This window comes from Chaetura pelagica, unplaced genomic scaffold, assembly GCF_000747805.2.
Source record: "Chaetura pelagica isolate M959 unplaced genomic scaffold, ChaPel_1.0 scaffold236, whole genome shotgun sequence".
Lineage (NCBI taxonomy): Eukaryota > Metazoa > Chordata > Aves > Apodiformes > Apodidae > Chaetura > Chaetura pelagica.
The window spans coordinates 23908-41978 of record NW_009953575.1 but is presented as its reverse complement, the minus strand read 5'-3'; the positions used below and the strand labels follow the sequence as shown (position 1 = coordinate 41978).

Sequence of the window (18071 nt, the reverse complement as noted above, 5' to 3'; positions counted from 1 at the left end):
GTTTAGGGAGGTTAGCTATTTTGGCTTGGGAACTGGTTGGACATTGGTCCTATCCATGGTGGTGAGTGGTGAGTAATTCCCTTTGCATCACTAGTTTTGTTTTCTTTCTCTCCTACTTTTTTCTTTTTTATTAAAAAAAAAAATAAATCAGTTCTCAAGTTGCCTTGCTTTTAGTCTTCCTTTCCTCTTCCCCTATTCCACTGTGGAAGTAGGGGAGAAGTGATAGAGTGGCTACATGGTGCTTAGCTGCCTACAGGGGTTAACCCACAACATGCTGATCAAGAGAGCTTTAAACTAGAATTGATGCTGGAAGGGGATGCCAACAGGATTGCAGTAGGTAAGCCAAGGGTTGGTATGGCATCACCTGAGGATGGTAATGCTAGTGGAAATGTTTACACTGTTCCTGAGTATCTGAAATGTTTGCACACCAAGGCACATAGTATGAGAAACAAACAGGATGAACTAAAAACGTTGGTTAGTTTCCAGAACTTTGATATTGGTATTGGTGAGATCTGGTGAATGAGTCTCATGATTGAAGTGCTAGGATGAAGGGTTAAATGTTGCTCAGGAGGGATAGTTAGGGCAGGCGAGGTGGAGGTGTCGCACTATATGTAAGGGAGAGGTTTGATCATACAGCCCTTAGAGTTAGTGATTATGTGGTTGAGAGCCTCTGGGTGAGGATTAGGGAGATGGAAACCAAAGGAGTGGTGGGTGTCTACTACCAATTGCTCAGCCAGGATATTAACACTGAGTTATTCAATAGGCAATTAGGACAAATTTTAGGATTGGTAGCCCTTGTCCTTATGAGAGACTTCAACTTCCCAGACATCAACTGGGAATACTATACTGCTGTGATGAGCAGGTCTTGGAAATTCTTGAAGCTTGTAGGAGATAACTTTTTGCCACAGGTATTCAGCCAACTAGGAAAGATGCCCTCCTAGACTCACTATTTGTGAATAGAGAAGGACTCACAGGGGATGTGTTGGTAGGTGACTCATTTGGCCACAGTGATCATGAAATGGTTGAGTGTAAAAATTTCAGTGTAAATGAGAAAAAAGGACAGCAGAGATGCTACCCTGGACTTCAGGAGAGCAAACTTTAAGCTATTCAGGGAGCTACTTAGCAGTGTCCCCTGGGAATCTGCTTTTGAGGGCTTAGGAGTCCACGAGTGCTGGTCAGTCTTTAAGAACCACCTTTTAAAAGTGCAGGAGCTAAGTCAAGCAAGTGGGGCAGAAGACTAGCTTGGCTGAACAGGGAACTCCTCATGGAGATCAAGAGGAAAAAAACTGTATAATCTCTGGAAGCAAGGTCAGTCTTTGCAGGAAGATTACAGAGCCATGGTTTGTATATGCAGGGAGAAGACACAAAAGGCCAAAGTTCAAATGGAGTTGAAACTGGCCAGTATTGTTTCAGATAAGAAGGGCTTTAAGTATGTTAATAAAGAGAGGAGATTTAAATAATATATTGGGCTGATACTTGTTGAAGATGATCATCTGACTAAGAGATGAAGAAAAAGCAGTGGCATTCATTGTGGGGTTTTTTTTCCTCAATCTTTAATAATATGATAGACCTTGGGCTGCTTGGTATCAGCTGAATGTTCACATGGTGCCTGATGGGATTCATCCCAGAGTATTGAAGGACCTAATAGATGTTATGGCAGGACCCCTCTTGATCATCTACCAAAGGTCTTAAGAGGTCCCCACTGACTGGAACATAGCCAATGTTGTTCCAATTTATGCAAAGGGCATGAGGGAAGGCCCAGGGAACTACAGACCTACAAATCTAACCTTAGTTCCTGGAAAAATGGAGAAAGATGATAGTGGGTGCTATTGAAAGGGATTTATAGAACAATGCAATCCTTGGGCACAGTCAGCAGGAGTTTACAACAGGGAAGGTTGTGTCCAACTAATTTGATCTCCTATGATAGGGTCATCCACCCAGTGGATGAAGTGAAGGTGGTAGATGTCATTATTGTGGATTTTAGTAATGCTTTTGATACTGTCCCTCACAACATCCTTCTGGACAAGTTGTTCACCTGTGAGACAAGCAGGTTCATGATATGCTAGGTGAAGAACTGGCTGAAGGGCAGGGCTTAAAGGGTTGTAGTGAATGGGGCTACATGTGGCTGGTGACTGGTTACCAGTGGTGTTCCTCAGGGTTCAGTTCTATGGCCAGTTCTGTTCCATATTTTTATCAGTAATCTGGATGCAGGAGTTGAATGCACCATTAGCAAGTTTGCTGATGATCCCAAACTGGGAGGTGCTGTTGGCTCTCTTGAGGGCCAAGAAGCCTTGCAGAGAGATAGATTGGGATAATGGGCAATGATTAATGGCATGAAATTTAACAAGTCCAAATGGTGGATTCTGCACCTGGGATGGAATAATGCTGGGCACAAGTATAGATTGAGATAGGAATGGCTGGAGAGCAGCCCTGCAGAAAGGTGCTGGTTGACAGCAGGCTCAATATGAGTCAGCAGGGTGTCCTGGCAGCCAAGAGGGCAAACCACATCCTGAGGTGCATTAAACACAGCTTGACCAGCTGGTCAAGAGATTATCCCACTGTATTTAGCATTGGTGTGGCCTCACCTTGAGTATTGTGTGCAGTTGTGTGCCCCACCATTTAAGAAAGATGTGAAGGTCCTTGAGTGCATCTAGAGAAGGGCAACAAAACTGGTGAAAGTATTGAAAGTTATGTCCTCTGAGGAGCAGCTAAGGACTCTGTTTTTGTCTAGTTTGGAGGAGGCTGAGGGGTGACCTCATTGCTCTATAGCTTCCTGAGGAGCATTGTGGTTTAATCCTTTCTGGTGACTAAGCACCACACAGCTGCTTGCTCACTCCCCCCTCCACCCAGTGAAATGGAAAGGAGAATTGAGGGGGGAAAAAAGTAAAACTCTCAGGTTGAGATAAGAAGAGTTTAATAATTGAAATAAAATAATGCTAATACTAGTAATTTTATTAAAAGGGGCATAACTAAAAGAGAAATAAAACCCAAGGAAGACAAATGATGCATAATGCAATTGCTCATCACCTGCTGACTGATGCCCAGCTAGTCCTGGAGCAGCAATTGAGCAATTGTCTCTTCTGGCCAACTCCCTCCATTATATAGAGTGAGCATGATGTCTTATGGTATAGAATATTCTTTTGGCTAGTTTAGATCAGCTGTCCTGGTTGTGTCTCCTCCCAGTTTCTTGTAGAGAAGAAGCTGGGAGGATAGGGGCAGTATGAGAAACTGAAAAAGTCCTTGGTTTAGTGTAAGCATTGCTTGGTGTGCTGGTTTTGGCTGGGATAGAGTTAATGTTCTTCATAGTATCTAGCATGAGGTTGTTTTGGATTTGTGCTGAAAATGAAGTGAAGAAATATAGAGTCTATAGCCCTGTGAAGCTATAAAGCAGCTATTCTTTATTGCAGTGCTGGGTGCATGGGAGATTGCTCCTCCAAACACACACCAACGGACAAAGACAGTACATATTAATTTACTTAAAATATACATATGCATTACCTAACAAAGAAATAGGATTAAACAAATTAGTTCCAAAATTAATTATAATGTTTAAATTGTTTATCTGAAATCATTAACATAAAGTAACACCCATTCCCACATGTGCAGTGCCTCTTGGTGGTCATGGGCAGGGGTCTCTTGGAGGAAGGCTCACAGTCTTCCTTGCTGTGCACTTTTCACCTTAGGCTTGTATCATCCATCACTCTGGCAGGTTGAGTCTATCATTCTGGCATATTGACTGTTGAAGCAGGCATGGACAGGCACAGCCTCATCTGGATCCTGTTTTGTGGGCTCTCAGGCGAAACACATCCTACTCCTGCACAATGTCTCTATAACAATAATAGATTCTACTCTCTAACATTATATTAATCTTAAAAAATTAACCCTTAATCAATAGACAACATTAACCCTTAATCCATAGACCACTAATATTAAAAAATTCCTTAATCAACAGGTTCCCTAATATTATAAACCCCTTAACCACTACACCCCTTTAATCAAAAACAGTGTTGACAACACAGGGATGTTTTAGTTACTGCTGAGCAGTGCTTACACAGAGTCAAAGCCTTTTCTGCTTCTCACACCATCCCACCAACAAGTAGCCTGGGGGTGCACAAGAAGTTGGGAGAGGACAAAGCTGGGACAGCTGACCCCAACTGACCAAAGGGATATTCCACATATGAGATCATACTCAGCATATAAAGCTGAGGGAAGAAGAAGGAAGGAGGGAATGTTCAGAGTGATGGCATTTGTTTTCCCAAGTAACCTTTATGTGTGATTAAAGCCCTGCTTTCCTGGAGATGGCTAACCACCTGCCTGACAAGGGGAAGTAGTGAATTAATTCCTTGTTTTGTTTTTCTTGCATGTGTGGCTTTTGCTTTTCCTATGAAACTATCTTAATCACAACCCATGAGTTTTCTCACTTTTACTTTTCCAATTTTCTCCCCTGTCCCAACTGCGGTTGAGTGAACAAGCAGCTGCATGGTGTTTAGTTGCCAGCTGGGGTTAAACCATGACACTTGGCAACAACTAATACATCAATGTATTATGAACTTTATTCTCAGTGCAAATTAAAAACATAGCCTCATACTAGCTACTATGAAGAAAATTAACCTAGGTAAAACCAGCACAAGGAGAGGAAGTGCTGAGCTCTTCTCCCTGGGATCCAGCAACAGGACACATGGGAATGGTTCAAAGCTGTGCTGGGGGAGGTTCAGACTGGACATTGGGAAGCATTTCTTTACTGAGAGGGTGGTCAAACACTGCAACAGGCTTCCTAGAGAGATGGTTGATGTCCCAAGCCTGTCAGTGTTTAGGAGGCAATTGGACAATGCTCTTAATAATATGCTGTAACTTTTGGTCATCCCTGAAATGGTCAGGCAGTTGGACTAGATGATCACTGTAGGTCCCTTCCAATGGAAGCAGTCTATTCTAATAGAGATCTACTGGCTTTAGCCATGACAAGCACCTTATTGCATTGCATGTTTATGATATCTATAAAGAAGCGTGTGAGTTCATAGTTTGCTCTACAGAGCATATAAAGAAGTGTCATATTGGTTTCTAGAAGAATATTATAGCAAATATATATAAAGCTATTTCTTATTTTATAATTTCAGGACTTCTGCTTTTTGCTGTCTACCAGAGCTGGAGGATTAGGTATAAACTTGGCATCTGCTGACACTGTAGTTATATTTGATTCTGACTGGAATCCACAGAATGATCTGCAAGCACAGGCTAGAGCTCATAGGATTGGACAGAAGAAACAGGTATGCACACTTGTTTTTTAAGCTACCAAAACCTGAAGGAGGTTTTCATATGGTAGCCATAAGCAGTCTGTCTGAACCATTGCAGTCCTTATATATTTTGAGAATATCTAATACTTGCTAAGAATGTCTAAAAATATAAATAATGTTAATTTGCATTTAAAAACAAAAAAGTAAAAGATCTTTCTATGTGGAGAGATTGCATGGCAGCTGTAGTATATGGATGAGTAAGGAAAAGAGTTGTGAACTTGTTCCACATTCATTATGTGCTGGTTTGGTTCTGGTATGGTTTCGGTAGCTGGGGAAGGGGCCCCAGAGGTGGCTCCTGTAAGAAGCTATTAAAAGCTCCCACGGTTCAGGGAGGGAGCCGAGGCCGGGTCCTTAGAAAGACAATAGATGCGCCTCTGCGATTAACATATGAACGAACTGCTGTAAGACCTGACCAGAGAGAGATCTGTGCTAGAGAGGTGAAAGGCAGTGCCGGGTTGGAGATCCTGAGGTTGGTGGGGAAGAAGGGGCCCAAACACCTGCAACCCCAGGCGAGGTGGCAGGCTGTTCCCCTGCGTTGATGGAGGAACGTGGTGGAACATTCTCTGAAGGCACCAGGAGGGGCGAACGTGGACCTGCAGCCTGTGGACTTGGATCTGCAGCAGCAGAGGACCCCGCTCCAGGGGAGGTGACTGTTCCCGAAATAGCCCGGGACTCTGTGGGAAGCCCACGCTGGAGCAGTTTGCTCCTGAGGGATTGCGCCTTGTGGGAAGGACTCATGTCTGAGAGGTTTGTGGTGGACTCTCTCCAGTGGGAGTGACCCCGTGGGGAAACAGGGGAAGACTGTAAGGAATCCTCCCTGAGGAGGAAGGAGCAGCAGGAACCACCAGCCTGTGAACTGACTAAACCCCCATCCCCTGTTCCCCTGTGCCGCTGGGGGGAAGGAGGGAGAGAAATCAGGAACAAAGTAATTTGGCCCCAGGAAGAAAGGAGGGGTGGGGGCAACATATGTAAGCAACGTTCTCTGTTTTGTCTGTGTCCTGTGTGCATTTGATTAGTGATAAATGATTATTTTTTCCCCGAGTTGAGTCTGTTTTGCCCAGGACTGTAAATGGTGAGCAAACCCTCCTTGTCTTGACCCACGAGCTTCTAGGTGGCCTTTATCCTTCCCATCCTACAGTGCATGTGGGGCGAGGGGAGTTGAGTGAGGGACTACGTGGCTGGTTCTTTGTTGTGTTAGGCCCAAACCATGACATGTTGGCATAATGTCATTATAGAAAGTAACTGCTATACTTCAGGTGCATCTGTTTTACTTAAATATTTCTTATTTCTCCTTGGATTTTCTTTTTGTAGAAGACTTCAGGTAGTAATCAGATATAATGCTTTTCCTTGTGGCTATGCTTGTGCTTAATCATGGAAGTTTAGAAAGGAGCAGTCTAAGAATTTATTTAAAATAGTTTATGTAGAGATTATGGTAACATGATTGACTGGTTTCATATACAAAATACTAGTTCAGTAAGATGTAGAAGATTTGTAATAATGAATAACATTTTTCCCTGTCATTGCTCAAGGTTTTTTTTATTAGCTTCATCTGAATATTGCTTTCCTGTGTAATTTGCAAGCATGTAAATAAAGACTTTTTTATAATATGTATAGGTTAATATTTATCGGCTAGTCACAAAAGGATCAGTTGAAGAAGATATTCTTGAAAGAGCCAAGAAAAAGATGGTGTTAGATCATTTAGTAATTCAGAGAATGGATACTACAGGGAAAACTGTACTACATACAGGCTCTACTCCTTCCAGGTATATTTGTTTATTCTTTCATATTAACTTCTGCTTAAGTATACCTGACTATTTGAGTAAAAACATAAAGAATTTTGTTAATAAAAGGCAAAAAATATGTGGTAAGGAGTTATGTAAGTAAAGACGGCAAAGTATATTGTCTTTATACATATAGCTTTTATTTAAGTCAAAAGGAAGTTTGACTCATGGTTGTAGTAATTTGAAAAAAATAACTTAAGATAAAGTGTTAATACAAAACTTTCTGTATTTCAGCTCAACACCTTTTAATAAGGAAGAGTTATCTGCAATTTTGAAGTTTGGTGCTGAGGAGCTTTTTAAAGAACCTGAAGGGGAAGAAGAGGAGCCTCAGGTAAATGAAACAGTGCATCTACATAGGATGGATAGAAAAGCTAAAAAAATGTATAAATTCTTTTGTTGTAAAGAGAAACTTCTGTTTCAGGAAATGGATATAGATGAAATCCTGAAGAGGGCTGAAACTCGAGAAAATGAGCCAGGCCCACTAACTGTAGGAGATGAGTTGCTTTCACAGTTCAAGGTATTGTTGCTTCCCTCTTCCCTTAATTATGCTTTCCATTATTAATGCTACTTTTTCTTCTTTTGCGTGTCTTTTCTTCATTTTTATGTAACAGATGCACCAATAAGTCAAATCTTTGGCATAGAATGTCTTTTCACGTATACAGGGTAATTACTGCTGGTGCAAACATTTAAAAATACATAATGTATTTTGCTAACAAAAAGAGATGCACAAATACATTAGTCTTTGATTTAACTATTAGAAAACTTGGGAGGGCTCTTTTTAATGCTTTATGCTGTTAAGCCCCTGTGGTATGTCTGAAAACAGAAGGAAGTTTGCCTTTCTTAGGTGATGACTTTTGATGACTTTTTAATGACTTTTTGGTGAAACTTCTTTCAGCTTCCATTGTCCCATTGTCACTGCTTTAATAAAAAGCTAGTGATAAAATAAAATATATAAAAATATGTGCAGGAATGTGCAAAACCCCAATCACCTGCCCCCTCCCACAGCACTTCCCTGAGCTGTAAGCAGTTCCGAAATGTGCTGGACTGCTACCAGAGATGGTGGCAGAGTAGACAGGAGCTGAGAGTAGAGTTATGAGGATCAGGAATGCGTGAGCCTAGGGATCAACAGTGATGCATAGATGGAGTCCTCCCTGAACACCAACCATGAATGGAAGAAAAGGGAAGAAGAAAAAGGGCTTGACTTCTGTGATCCCTGAATTTATACCAAGAGCTACATAGATATGGATGGAATAATTTGTTTTGCCAAATTTGCCATGTGTCGAATTCACTCCTCCCTAGAGGAAGGTTGTAGATATGAGTCTTCTGTTCCTTGAGTGTCCAAAGCAGCAAATTCAACAGGTGGAGCAAAGTGGCCTTGGTCTCTCATCAGTAGCTATAAACATTCAAGTGTTATCAGCCCCCTAATGCCCACTTCAGCAAAGTGCTTTCTGGAGCAGGGATCACTCTGGGAGACCGTACCTCATCTGCAAAGAGACAGGACGCCTCAGCCCATCCCCCCCCATCGGAAAGATCAAACTCCTGATGAGCAGCAGCTCTGCCTTAGCGTGGGCAGGGCCAAACCCCCTCAAGTACAAGAGCAGCTCCCAGGGAGTGTGAGCAACCAGGAGCGTGGTGAAGAGAGCGGGCAAACAGGGCATGGTGCGTTAAAAGGGTGTGGTGTGGCAGGGCAAGTGGGCAGGCAAGCTCAGCTGGAAGTCCTTACCCTCCTAGGAAAAAATCCAGCTATAGTCTCCACTTGGTCCAAAGCCACAGTCAAAACCATGGCCACCCAGACTGACCTTCATCGAAAACACACAGCTGTCCAGGTGTTGGGTTGTGTGGAATGTCTGACCCTGTCGCACTTGCTGGAGGACAGCAAAGACAACACCTTTGTGCACTGTGACCAGGTAAATTATCTGCTTAGCCTGGTGGCAGAGCTTCAGGAGGAAGTGGATAGATTAAGGACTATCTGGGAATGTGAAAGGGAAATAGACTGGTGGAGCCACACCCTACCATCTTTAGGGAAAAGGCAGCTGGTAGAGGCTCCATAACAGGTAGAGGATCCCCTACCCTCTTGTCATCAGGCAGGAGGGAACCTAAGAGATAACAGGGGGAAAAAGAAGCTGGTCTCTGCTTGGGGCAGCAGGTGAGTCCCCTCCAGGTCTCCCCCACCTTCCTAGGTGCCCTTACAGAACAGATACGGGCCTTTGGAGATACAGGACAAGGGAAATGAGGATGTTGATAAAGCCCCATCCAGGGAATTGCAAGGCCCACAAGATGCAACAGAACCAACAACACACAGCAGATATCGCAAGAAGAAACAATGTGTGCTTGTAGTGGGAGACTCCCCATGTTGCGAGCTGATGCCAGGGGCTACTGGCTGTCAGAATGCTTCTGCAACGTCCTCCCCCAGTGTGGAGGGCTTTGTGAATGAAACCAAGGGCTCACACGTGGCATTCGCCTCTCAGAGGAACGGCCGCTGCGGGACCATATTTTAGAATATTTCAGAATACCCCTCCTCACTGTGCTCACAAATTGTTATTGAAACCAATGTTTAGTTTATGAATCAACCGGTTTATTAAGGGTTAATAAAAAACTAAGGGACGATGGTTTAGGAGAGGTAGACTAGATATATATAAGGAAAATAATTCAAAGGTACTATAGTCTTATTAAATGTAGGCTCCGAGGGAGAGGTGTGGAATCAATGGAGTAAAAGGGTAGGAGTTGAGCCGGGCAGAAAAGATAGAGAGAGGGAGAGAGAGTGTGTGTGTGTGGTGTGTGTGTGTGCACGTTTACCCTTCCGTAGGGTGTGGTTCCTGGGATGCGGCTGGCAGGGCGTGGCAGGAGGTCCGTAGGGGGCCGGCTTCCCATCAGCAGGCAGGTAGGGGCGGCTCCTCCGAGCTCCAATCCCGGGGCAGAGTGGCAGGCATGGACCGGGCAGACAGCTGCGGGCTCCGGTGTTAGGCTCGGGCAGGCTCTGGTGGGCAACAGTCCCTCGGGAGCAGGCCAGCTCCCTGCGACGCTGGTACAGTTGGCCCCCCTTTTGGCTTCTCCAGGCAACGGTTGCAGGGCAGCCCCCCTTTTCCTCTCAGCTCCTCTGGACAGCAGTGCTGGGGTTCCAGGTGGCTTCTGGTACTGCAGCAGGGTCTCCTCCCAGGCAGGCAGAGAGCAGCGGCCTGCAGAACTTGCTCTCCTTTATAGATCAGAAATCACTGCTCGAGAAAGGACCCAAATTAGCCAATTAGCACTGGCCAGGTATATACTCTGTCAGAGGCATCTTTAACCTATTGTCCATTTTTTCTGCCAGTTATCATAACCCTTATGCTGTTTTCTTGCTGTGGACTTATCTGGTAGAGCAAGAGGCCTGTTCCAGTCCGTCCTTGGCTAAATCAGTAAAAAGGTGCCACTCTTGCTTTGCTGGCTTGAAAGGCATTTTGTGTAGTCTTATGTGGGGGAAGAGAAGATGGATCGTTTCCCACACCCCGTTAAAGAGCACTGAAGCGCCCATCTGCAGATCCGACAGGGAATCACATGAGGTGTGCTGCTTTCCTGGAGCTAAGGTCCATGGTGTTGCCGAGATGGTGCCACAATTTGTCAAGACTATGGACTACTGTCCCCTATTGCTGTTTCATGTGGGCATGAATGACTCTGTAGGACCAAACATAGGCAGAATCAAGAAAGACTTTAAGGCCCTGGGGGAGAAAGTCAAGAGTTATGGTACCCAAGTTATCTTTTCTTCAATGTTACTGGTTCAAGAATTGGGGGCAGTCAGGAACAGACACATAATGCAGGTCAACTTCTGGCTATGAGGCTGGTGTTGCTGTGAGGGTTTTGGGATCTTCTATGAGGACTAGAGCCTGCTGGGAAGGGATGGAATCCACCTCTCTAAGAGCGGCAGGGGGATCTTTGGCAACTTGGTGAGGCGAGCTTTAAACTGAAGGACCTGGAGGGGGAGGGATCCAAAATGGCAATGATAATTCCACCATCACCACTACAATCAATTAGGAAATAAACCAGGCCAACCAGAGTAGCGTAAAATGTGCTTCAGCTGTCTCCTTAAAGGAAAAATCAAAAGATCAGCCACCTGAAGTGAATGTATATTAACTCATGCAGTCTGGGAAATAAAGAGAAGGAATTGGAGCTCCATGCCCAGTCAGATAATCATGATATCATAGGAATAACTGAAATGTTGGACAAGTCACATGACTGGAGCATCATGATAGATGGCTATAGGCTGTTTCAAAGAGTCATAGAACTATTCAGGTTGGAAAAGACCCTTGGGATCACCGATCCAACCATCATCCCTACTCTACAAAGTTCTCCCCAAACCATATCCACCAATACCACATCCAAATGACCCTTAAACACATCCAGGGATGGTGACTCAACTACCTTCCCGGGCAGCTTATTCCAGTGTCTAACCACTCTTTCTATGAAAAAATGTTTTCCTAATGTCCAGTCTAAACCTACCCTGTTGCAGCTTGAAGCCATTCCCTCTTGTTCTGTTGCTAATGACCTTTGAAAGGAGACCAGCACCAACCTCTCTACAATGACCTTTCAGGTAGTTGTAGAGACTGATGAGGTCTCCCCTCAGCCTCCTCTTCCTCAAACTAAACATTCCCAGCTCCTTCAAGCATTCTTCCTAAGATTTTTTTTTTCTCTAGGCCCTTCACCAGCTTCGTTGCATTCCTCTGTACTCACTCCAGCATCTCGATCTTTCTCTTGAATTGAGGTGCCCAAAACTGGTCCCAATACTCCAGGTGTGGCCTCACCAGTGCTGAATACAGGGGGACAATCACCTCTCTACTTCTGCTGGTCACACTATTTCTAATACAAGCCAGGGTGCCATTGGCTTTCTTGGCCACCTGGCCACACTGCTGGCTCATATTCAGCCGCTTGTCAATTAGAACCCCTAGGTCCTTTTCTGCCAGACACTTTCCAGCCACACTTCCCCAAGGGCCCACACCTCCCCCAGCCCACAGCTGTCTGGGGTCGCTGTGGCCCAAGTGCAGGGCCCAGCACTTGACCCTGTTGAAGCCCAGACCATTAACATTAGTCCAATCTATCCAAGTCTTTCTGCAAAGCCTCCCTATCCTCATGCAGATCAACACTCCTGCCTAGCTTGCTGTCATCTGCAAACTTACTGATGATACACTCTATGTCCTTCTCAAGATCATCCATAAACATGTTAAACAGAAATGGTCCCAACACTGAGCCCTGAGGAACACTACTTGTGACCAGCCTCAGCTGGATTTGACTCATTTGACCACTCTTTGGGCCCAACTGTCCAGTCAGTGCTTGATCCAACAGATCATTTGCGCATCCAGGCCATGAGCAGCCAGTTTTTTTATGAGAGTTCTATGGGGAATAGTGTCAAATGCTTTTTGGAGGTCCAGATAGACAATATCCACAGCCTTTCCCTTGTCCAATAGTCAGGTCATCAGGTTATAAAAGGAGATCAGGTTTGTCAGGCAGGACCTGCCTTTCATAAACCCATGCTGACTAGGCCTGATCCCCTGGTTATCCTCTATATGTCTTCTAATAAAACACTCAAGATTATTTGCTCCATCACCTTCTCTGGTACTGAGGTCAGACTGACAGGTCTATGGTTTCCCAGATCCTCCTTTCTTATAGATGAGTGTTACATTTGATACCCTCCAGTCCATCGGGACCTCCCCAGTTTGCCAGGACTTCAGGTAAATAATGGAAAGTGGCCTGGCGATCATGTCTGCCAACTCTTTCAGCACCCTAGGATGTAGCCCATCCAGTCCCATAGACTTGTGTGTGTCTAAGTGGTGGAGTAGGTCTCTGACAACTTCCTCTTTAATTGTGAGGACCTCATTCTGTATCCCCTGCCTGTCTCCTAGCTTATGTGGCTGTATATCCATGGAGTAGCTAGTTCCACTGCTAAAGACTGAGGCAAAGTAGTTGTTGGGCACCTCAGCCTTTTCTTCATCTTTTGTTACTAAGATTCCCTTTGCATCCAATAAAGGATAGAGATTTTCCCTAATCCTCCTTTTGCTGTTAGTGAACTTATAGAAACCTTTTTTATTATCCCTAACAGCTGTAGCTAGTTTGAGCTCTTGCTGTGCTTTGGCTCTCCTAATTTTCACCCAGCATAGGTTCACCTCATCTTTATAGACTTCATGAGTGACCTGTCCCCTTTTCCAAAGGTCATAGACTCTCCTTTTGTTCCTAAGGTCCAGCCAGAGGTCCCTATTTAGCCAGGCTGGTCTCCTATCCTCACTGGTTTTTTTTTGGCACACGGGAACAGCCTGCTCCTGTGCCGTTAAGAATTCTTCCTTGAAGTATGTCCAGCCTTCCTGGACTCCTTTATCCTTCAAGGCAGCATTCCAAGGGACTTTGTCAATCAGTCTTCTGAACAGGTCAAAGTTATCATAGAATCTTAGGGGTTGGAAGGGACCTTGAAAGATCATCTAGTCAAACCCCCCTGCCAGAGCAGGGTCACCTAGAGTACATCACACAGGAACGCATCCAGGCGGGTTTTGAATGTCTCCAGCGAAGGAGACTCCACAACCTCTCTGGGCAGCCTGTTCCAGTGCTCTGTCACTCTCACAGTAAAGAAGTTCTTCCTGATATTCACGTGGAACCTCCTATGCTCCAGTTTGTATCCATTGCCCCTTGTCCTATCACTGGACATCACTGAAAAAAAGCTTGGCTCCATCATCCTGACACTCACCCTTTACATATTTGTAAACATGGATGAGGTTTCCCCTCAGTCTCCTCTATCTCCAAGCTAAAGAGACCCATCTCCCTCAGCCTTTCCTCATAAGGGAGATGTTCCACTCCCTTAATCATCTTTGTGGCTCTGCGCTGGACTCTTTCAAGCAGTTCCCTGTCCTTCTTGAACTGAGGGGCCCAGAACTGGACACAATATTCCAGATGCAGCCTCACCAAAGCAGAATAGAGAGGGAGGAGGGCCTCTCTTGACCTACTAACCACACCTCATACCTATTTTTCAAGGGCAACTGGGAGGGTGGGGGGAGCTGTGAGGGTTTTCGCTTGCCTTTCCGAGGAGGGACCTCCCTGTTCCGTGAGTTCCCTCCTTCTGTCTGATGATAGGAGGGGAGGGGATCCATCACTTTTTCAAGAACTTCTTCCTTCTGCCCTTACCTTAGAGTGCAGCTCCACCAATCTGTTCTCATTCTCTGATGCTTCTTAACCTTTCTCCCTCTTCCCTCAGTTCAACCACCTGCCTGGGCAGATCATTTATTTGCTCACGCTGCACACAAGGGGTGTCACTGGCTCCCTCCGGTACAAGTGCCAGGCTCAGGCATTCACTGCAGCCAGAGATCTGCACGGCCTCATGTCTGCACAAAAGCTCAGTCCGAGTTCCCACGTTCTTTCTCACCGAGGCTTTTGGTCATGTTGTGACCATGATCATCTGTCTGGCTAAAAGAAAGCAATCGCTGTTTGCTGCTCCTTGCGTGCCCTCAAGCACACCCACACTAAATTGCTTGCACCCGGCTCGTGCAGCTCTGTGATGGCGGCTGCCGGTGCCGCTGTCGGTCTCCACTCCGCGCTGCCGCGTGGTCTAAAAGAGCTGCCGAGATGGCCGCTTTTAAATTTTGCCGCGGTTCTCAGACACCCCCTGCCACGTCAGCCTTCCGGTTCCTTACAGGATTCTTACTCAGTCTCGGGTCTCCCCGCTCTGCCCCAGCTTCACCGTCTCCTCAAAGCTCGCAGTAATTAAAAGGAACAACTCTCACCGCTGCCGCTGTTGCTCTCTGCTCCGCGCTGCCGCATGGTCTCAAAAACAAGCAGGGAAGAAGAGGTGGAGGAGTCACGCTCTGTGTTAAGGAAAACCTTGAATGTATAGAAGTCAACTATGGTAATTGTAGTAGCCCTATTGAATGCCTCTGGGTCAAAATCAGAGGGGTTGTCTCCAAGGGTGACCTTGCAGTAGGCATCTGTTACTGACCCCCAAACCAAGATGAGGTGACCAACAAAGCAACACTCAGGTCACTTAGGCAAGCTTTGGGTCAACAAAACCTAGTCCTTATGGGAGGCCTTAACTATCCAGACATTTGCTGGAAGAACAACACTGTAGTTCACCTAACATCCATCAAGTTCCTGGAATGTGTAGAAGACTGCTTCTTCCAGAAATGTTGGATGTGCCAACCAGGAATGGAGCACAGCTGGACTTACTACTCACTAACCAAGAAAACCTATTCTGTAATGACTTGGCTGCAGTGACCACAGTATTGTAGAGCTTGGGATACTGCTGAGCACAAAGAAGGTTAATTCCAGAATAAAGGTTTTAGATTTTAGAAGAGCAAACTTCAGCTCACTCAGGGCTCAGTTGGAAGGGATCCCATGGGAAGCTTCCATGAAGGGTAAAGGGGCTAGTGAGTGCTGGGAGTTTTTCAAGAACACTCTCCTAGATATTCAAAACCAGTTCATCCCCTCTAAAGGCAAGAGACACCCTTGGCTTAGCTGTGAGCTTCTGGATCTGCTCAGAACCAAAAGAGAAATGTACCAGAGGTGGAAAAGTGGAACATTACCTGTTGAAAATTGCAAGGGTATTGCTAGGGTATGCAGAGATGCAGTTAGGAAATCAAAAGTTCAGCTTGAGCTGACATTGGCACAAGATGTCAAAAACTTCAATAAAGGGTTCTTCAGATATGTTAACCACAAACAGAAACAGAGGAATAATATTGGCCCACTATTAAACAGGAGAGGTGAACTAGTCACCAACAATGCTGAAAAGGCAGAGGTCCTCAGCACCTTCTTCACCTCTGTCTTTACCAGTACTCTTGGGTCCCAGGCCATAAGAACAAAAGTCCAGGTTGATGCAGACACAGACCTGCCGTCAGTGAAGGAAGAGTTGGTATGTCAACTATTACAGGAGCTTGACCTGTACAAATCAATGGGCTCAGATACCATCCACCCTAGGATTTTGAGAGAGCTGGTTGATGTCGTTGCAAAGCCGCTCTCCATAATCTTTGAGAAGTCATGGAGATTAGGAGTTATCACTGAGGACTGGAGGAAAACTAATGTCACCCTCATCTATAGGAAGGGTTCAAAGGAGGACCCAGGTAATTACAGACCCATTAGCCTCACTTCAGTCTCTGGTCATGGAGCCAATCCTCCTGAGGACTGCTGCAAGTCAATTGAAGCACGTGATTGGGAAAAGCCAACACGGATTTACCAGGGGCAAATCGTGCTTGACAAACCTGATCACCTTCTATGACAAAGTAACCCGCTCGGTTGATGCAGGGCAAGCTGTGGACATCACCTACCTGGACTTCTCCAAGGCTTTTGATACAGTCCCCCACAGCCTTCTCCTGGAGAAATGGACTCGTTACAGCTTTGACAAGTAGTCTGTGAGATGGGTGGGGAACTGGCTAACAGACTGTACCCAGAGGGTGATAGTAAATAGTTCCTCCACAAACTGGCAACTGGTCACAACTGGGGTCCTCCAGGGATCAATATTGCGCCCAATGCTGTTTAACATCTTCATAAGTGACCTGGATGTTGGGATCAAGAGCACCCTGATCAAGCTTGCTGATGACACCAAGATGAGTGGAGAGGTTGACACTCCAGAACGGAGGGCCACCCTCCAGGATGACCTAGACAGGCTAGAGGAGTGGGCTAGTAGGAACCTTATGAAGTTCAATGTGGAGAAGTTTAAGATCTTGCACCTGGGAACACATAACCCAGAAGCACAGTTCAGTCTGGGATCCACCTGGCTGGAGAGCAACCCTGTGGAAAGGGACCTGGGGGTCTTGGTGGATAACAAGCTCAGCATGAGTGAACAGTGTGCTGCAGCAGCAGAGACAGCCAACAGGATGCTGGGTTGCATCAACAAGGCCATCACCAGCAGAGATAAAGAAGTCATCATCCTGCTCTACTCGGTGCTTGTCAGACCACACCTGGAGCGTTGCATTCAGTTTTGGTCCCCGCTCTACAAAAAGGATGCGGACAGGCCGGAGAGAGTCCAGAGAAGGGCCATAAGGATGATCAGAGGACTGGAGAACATGCCATATGAGGAGAGGCTGAGAAAATTTGGTTTGTTGAGCCTTGAGAAAAGAAGGCTTCGGGGAGACCTTATTTACCATGTTCCAGTACCAATTTGTACATAACTACAGTCAGATTAAGTTAATCCAGTCCTGACCGAATTTAAAATTCCAACCAAGGTTCTTCCTCAAGGACTACCCATGTTTACTAGAGACGAGCCAGCTGACCCAGGTATTTCCTGCACAGCACCACACCTATTTCCTACCCAGGCTTGACTGATGGAAACCTCTTGGCCTCTGAAAGCCTCACCGCATCTCCTTGGTCTGGTCTGAACACTGAAACTTCAACACCTGATTTCTCTTTAAAATATACTTGAAGAAGGCAGCAAGGCTACTCCAGCCTGAGCCCTTCTCCCCACGCAGGAAAAAAAAAAAAAAAAAAGCACAAATCAGGGAAAAAAGAGGAAAAAAAAGATTGTAAGTAGGATTACAGTGGGTAAGGCATTGTTCTGGTTTGGTTTGGTGGGTTTTTTGGTATCAGGGGAAGGGCCACAGGAGTGGTTCCGGTAAGAAGCTGAGAAGCTCCTCCTGCTTCCAAAACCCAGACAAGGAGCCGCTAGAGGGACAATAGAGGGCCTCAGTGATTAACATACGAAAGAACAGCTACAACACCTGAGCTGAAAGGCCCTTGGAGGGAGAAGAGTTGTGCAGGAGGAGGAGAGCGGTGCTGGGAAAGGGGTGCTGGTGGTTAGTGAGGAAGAAGGTGCCCGAGCAGGAGTTTCCCTGCAACCCACGGCGAGATGGCAGGCTGTCCCCCTGCACTCATGGAGGAACGTGGTGGAACATTCCCTGAAGGCTCCAGGAGGGATGAACTTGGCCACTGGACTTGGATTTTGTGGCCAGAGGATTTGCTGCCTGTGGACTCTGCGCAGCTTTGGAAGACCCGGCCGCCAGGGGACTTTGTTACCGAAGGAGCCCGTGACTCTGAGAAGCCCACGCTGAAGCAGTTTGCTCCGGAC

The 18071-nt window shown here is 45.8% G+C and overlaps 1 protein-coding gene across 1 annotated transcript in view; it reads left to right on the top strand.

Moving 5' to 3' along the window:
- The window catches only part of LOC104390541 (chromodomain-helicase-DNA-binding protein 1-like), a 55271-nt gene that overhangs the window by 19400 nt on the left and 17800 nt on the right, over positions 1-18071 (top strand). The window contains exons 17-20 of the mRNA XM_009999694.1: positions 5115-5264; positions 6906-7054; positions 7307-7403; positions 7494-7589. Of these exons, the coding sequence (XP_009997996.1) occupies positions 5115-5264; positions 6906-7054; positions 7307-7403; positions 7494-7589 (492 nt within the window). The remainder of the gene's footprint in view (positions 1-5114; positions 5265-6905; positions 7055-7306; positions 7404-7493; positions 7590-18071) is intronic.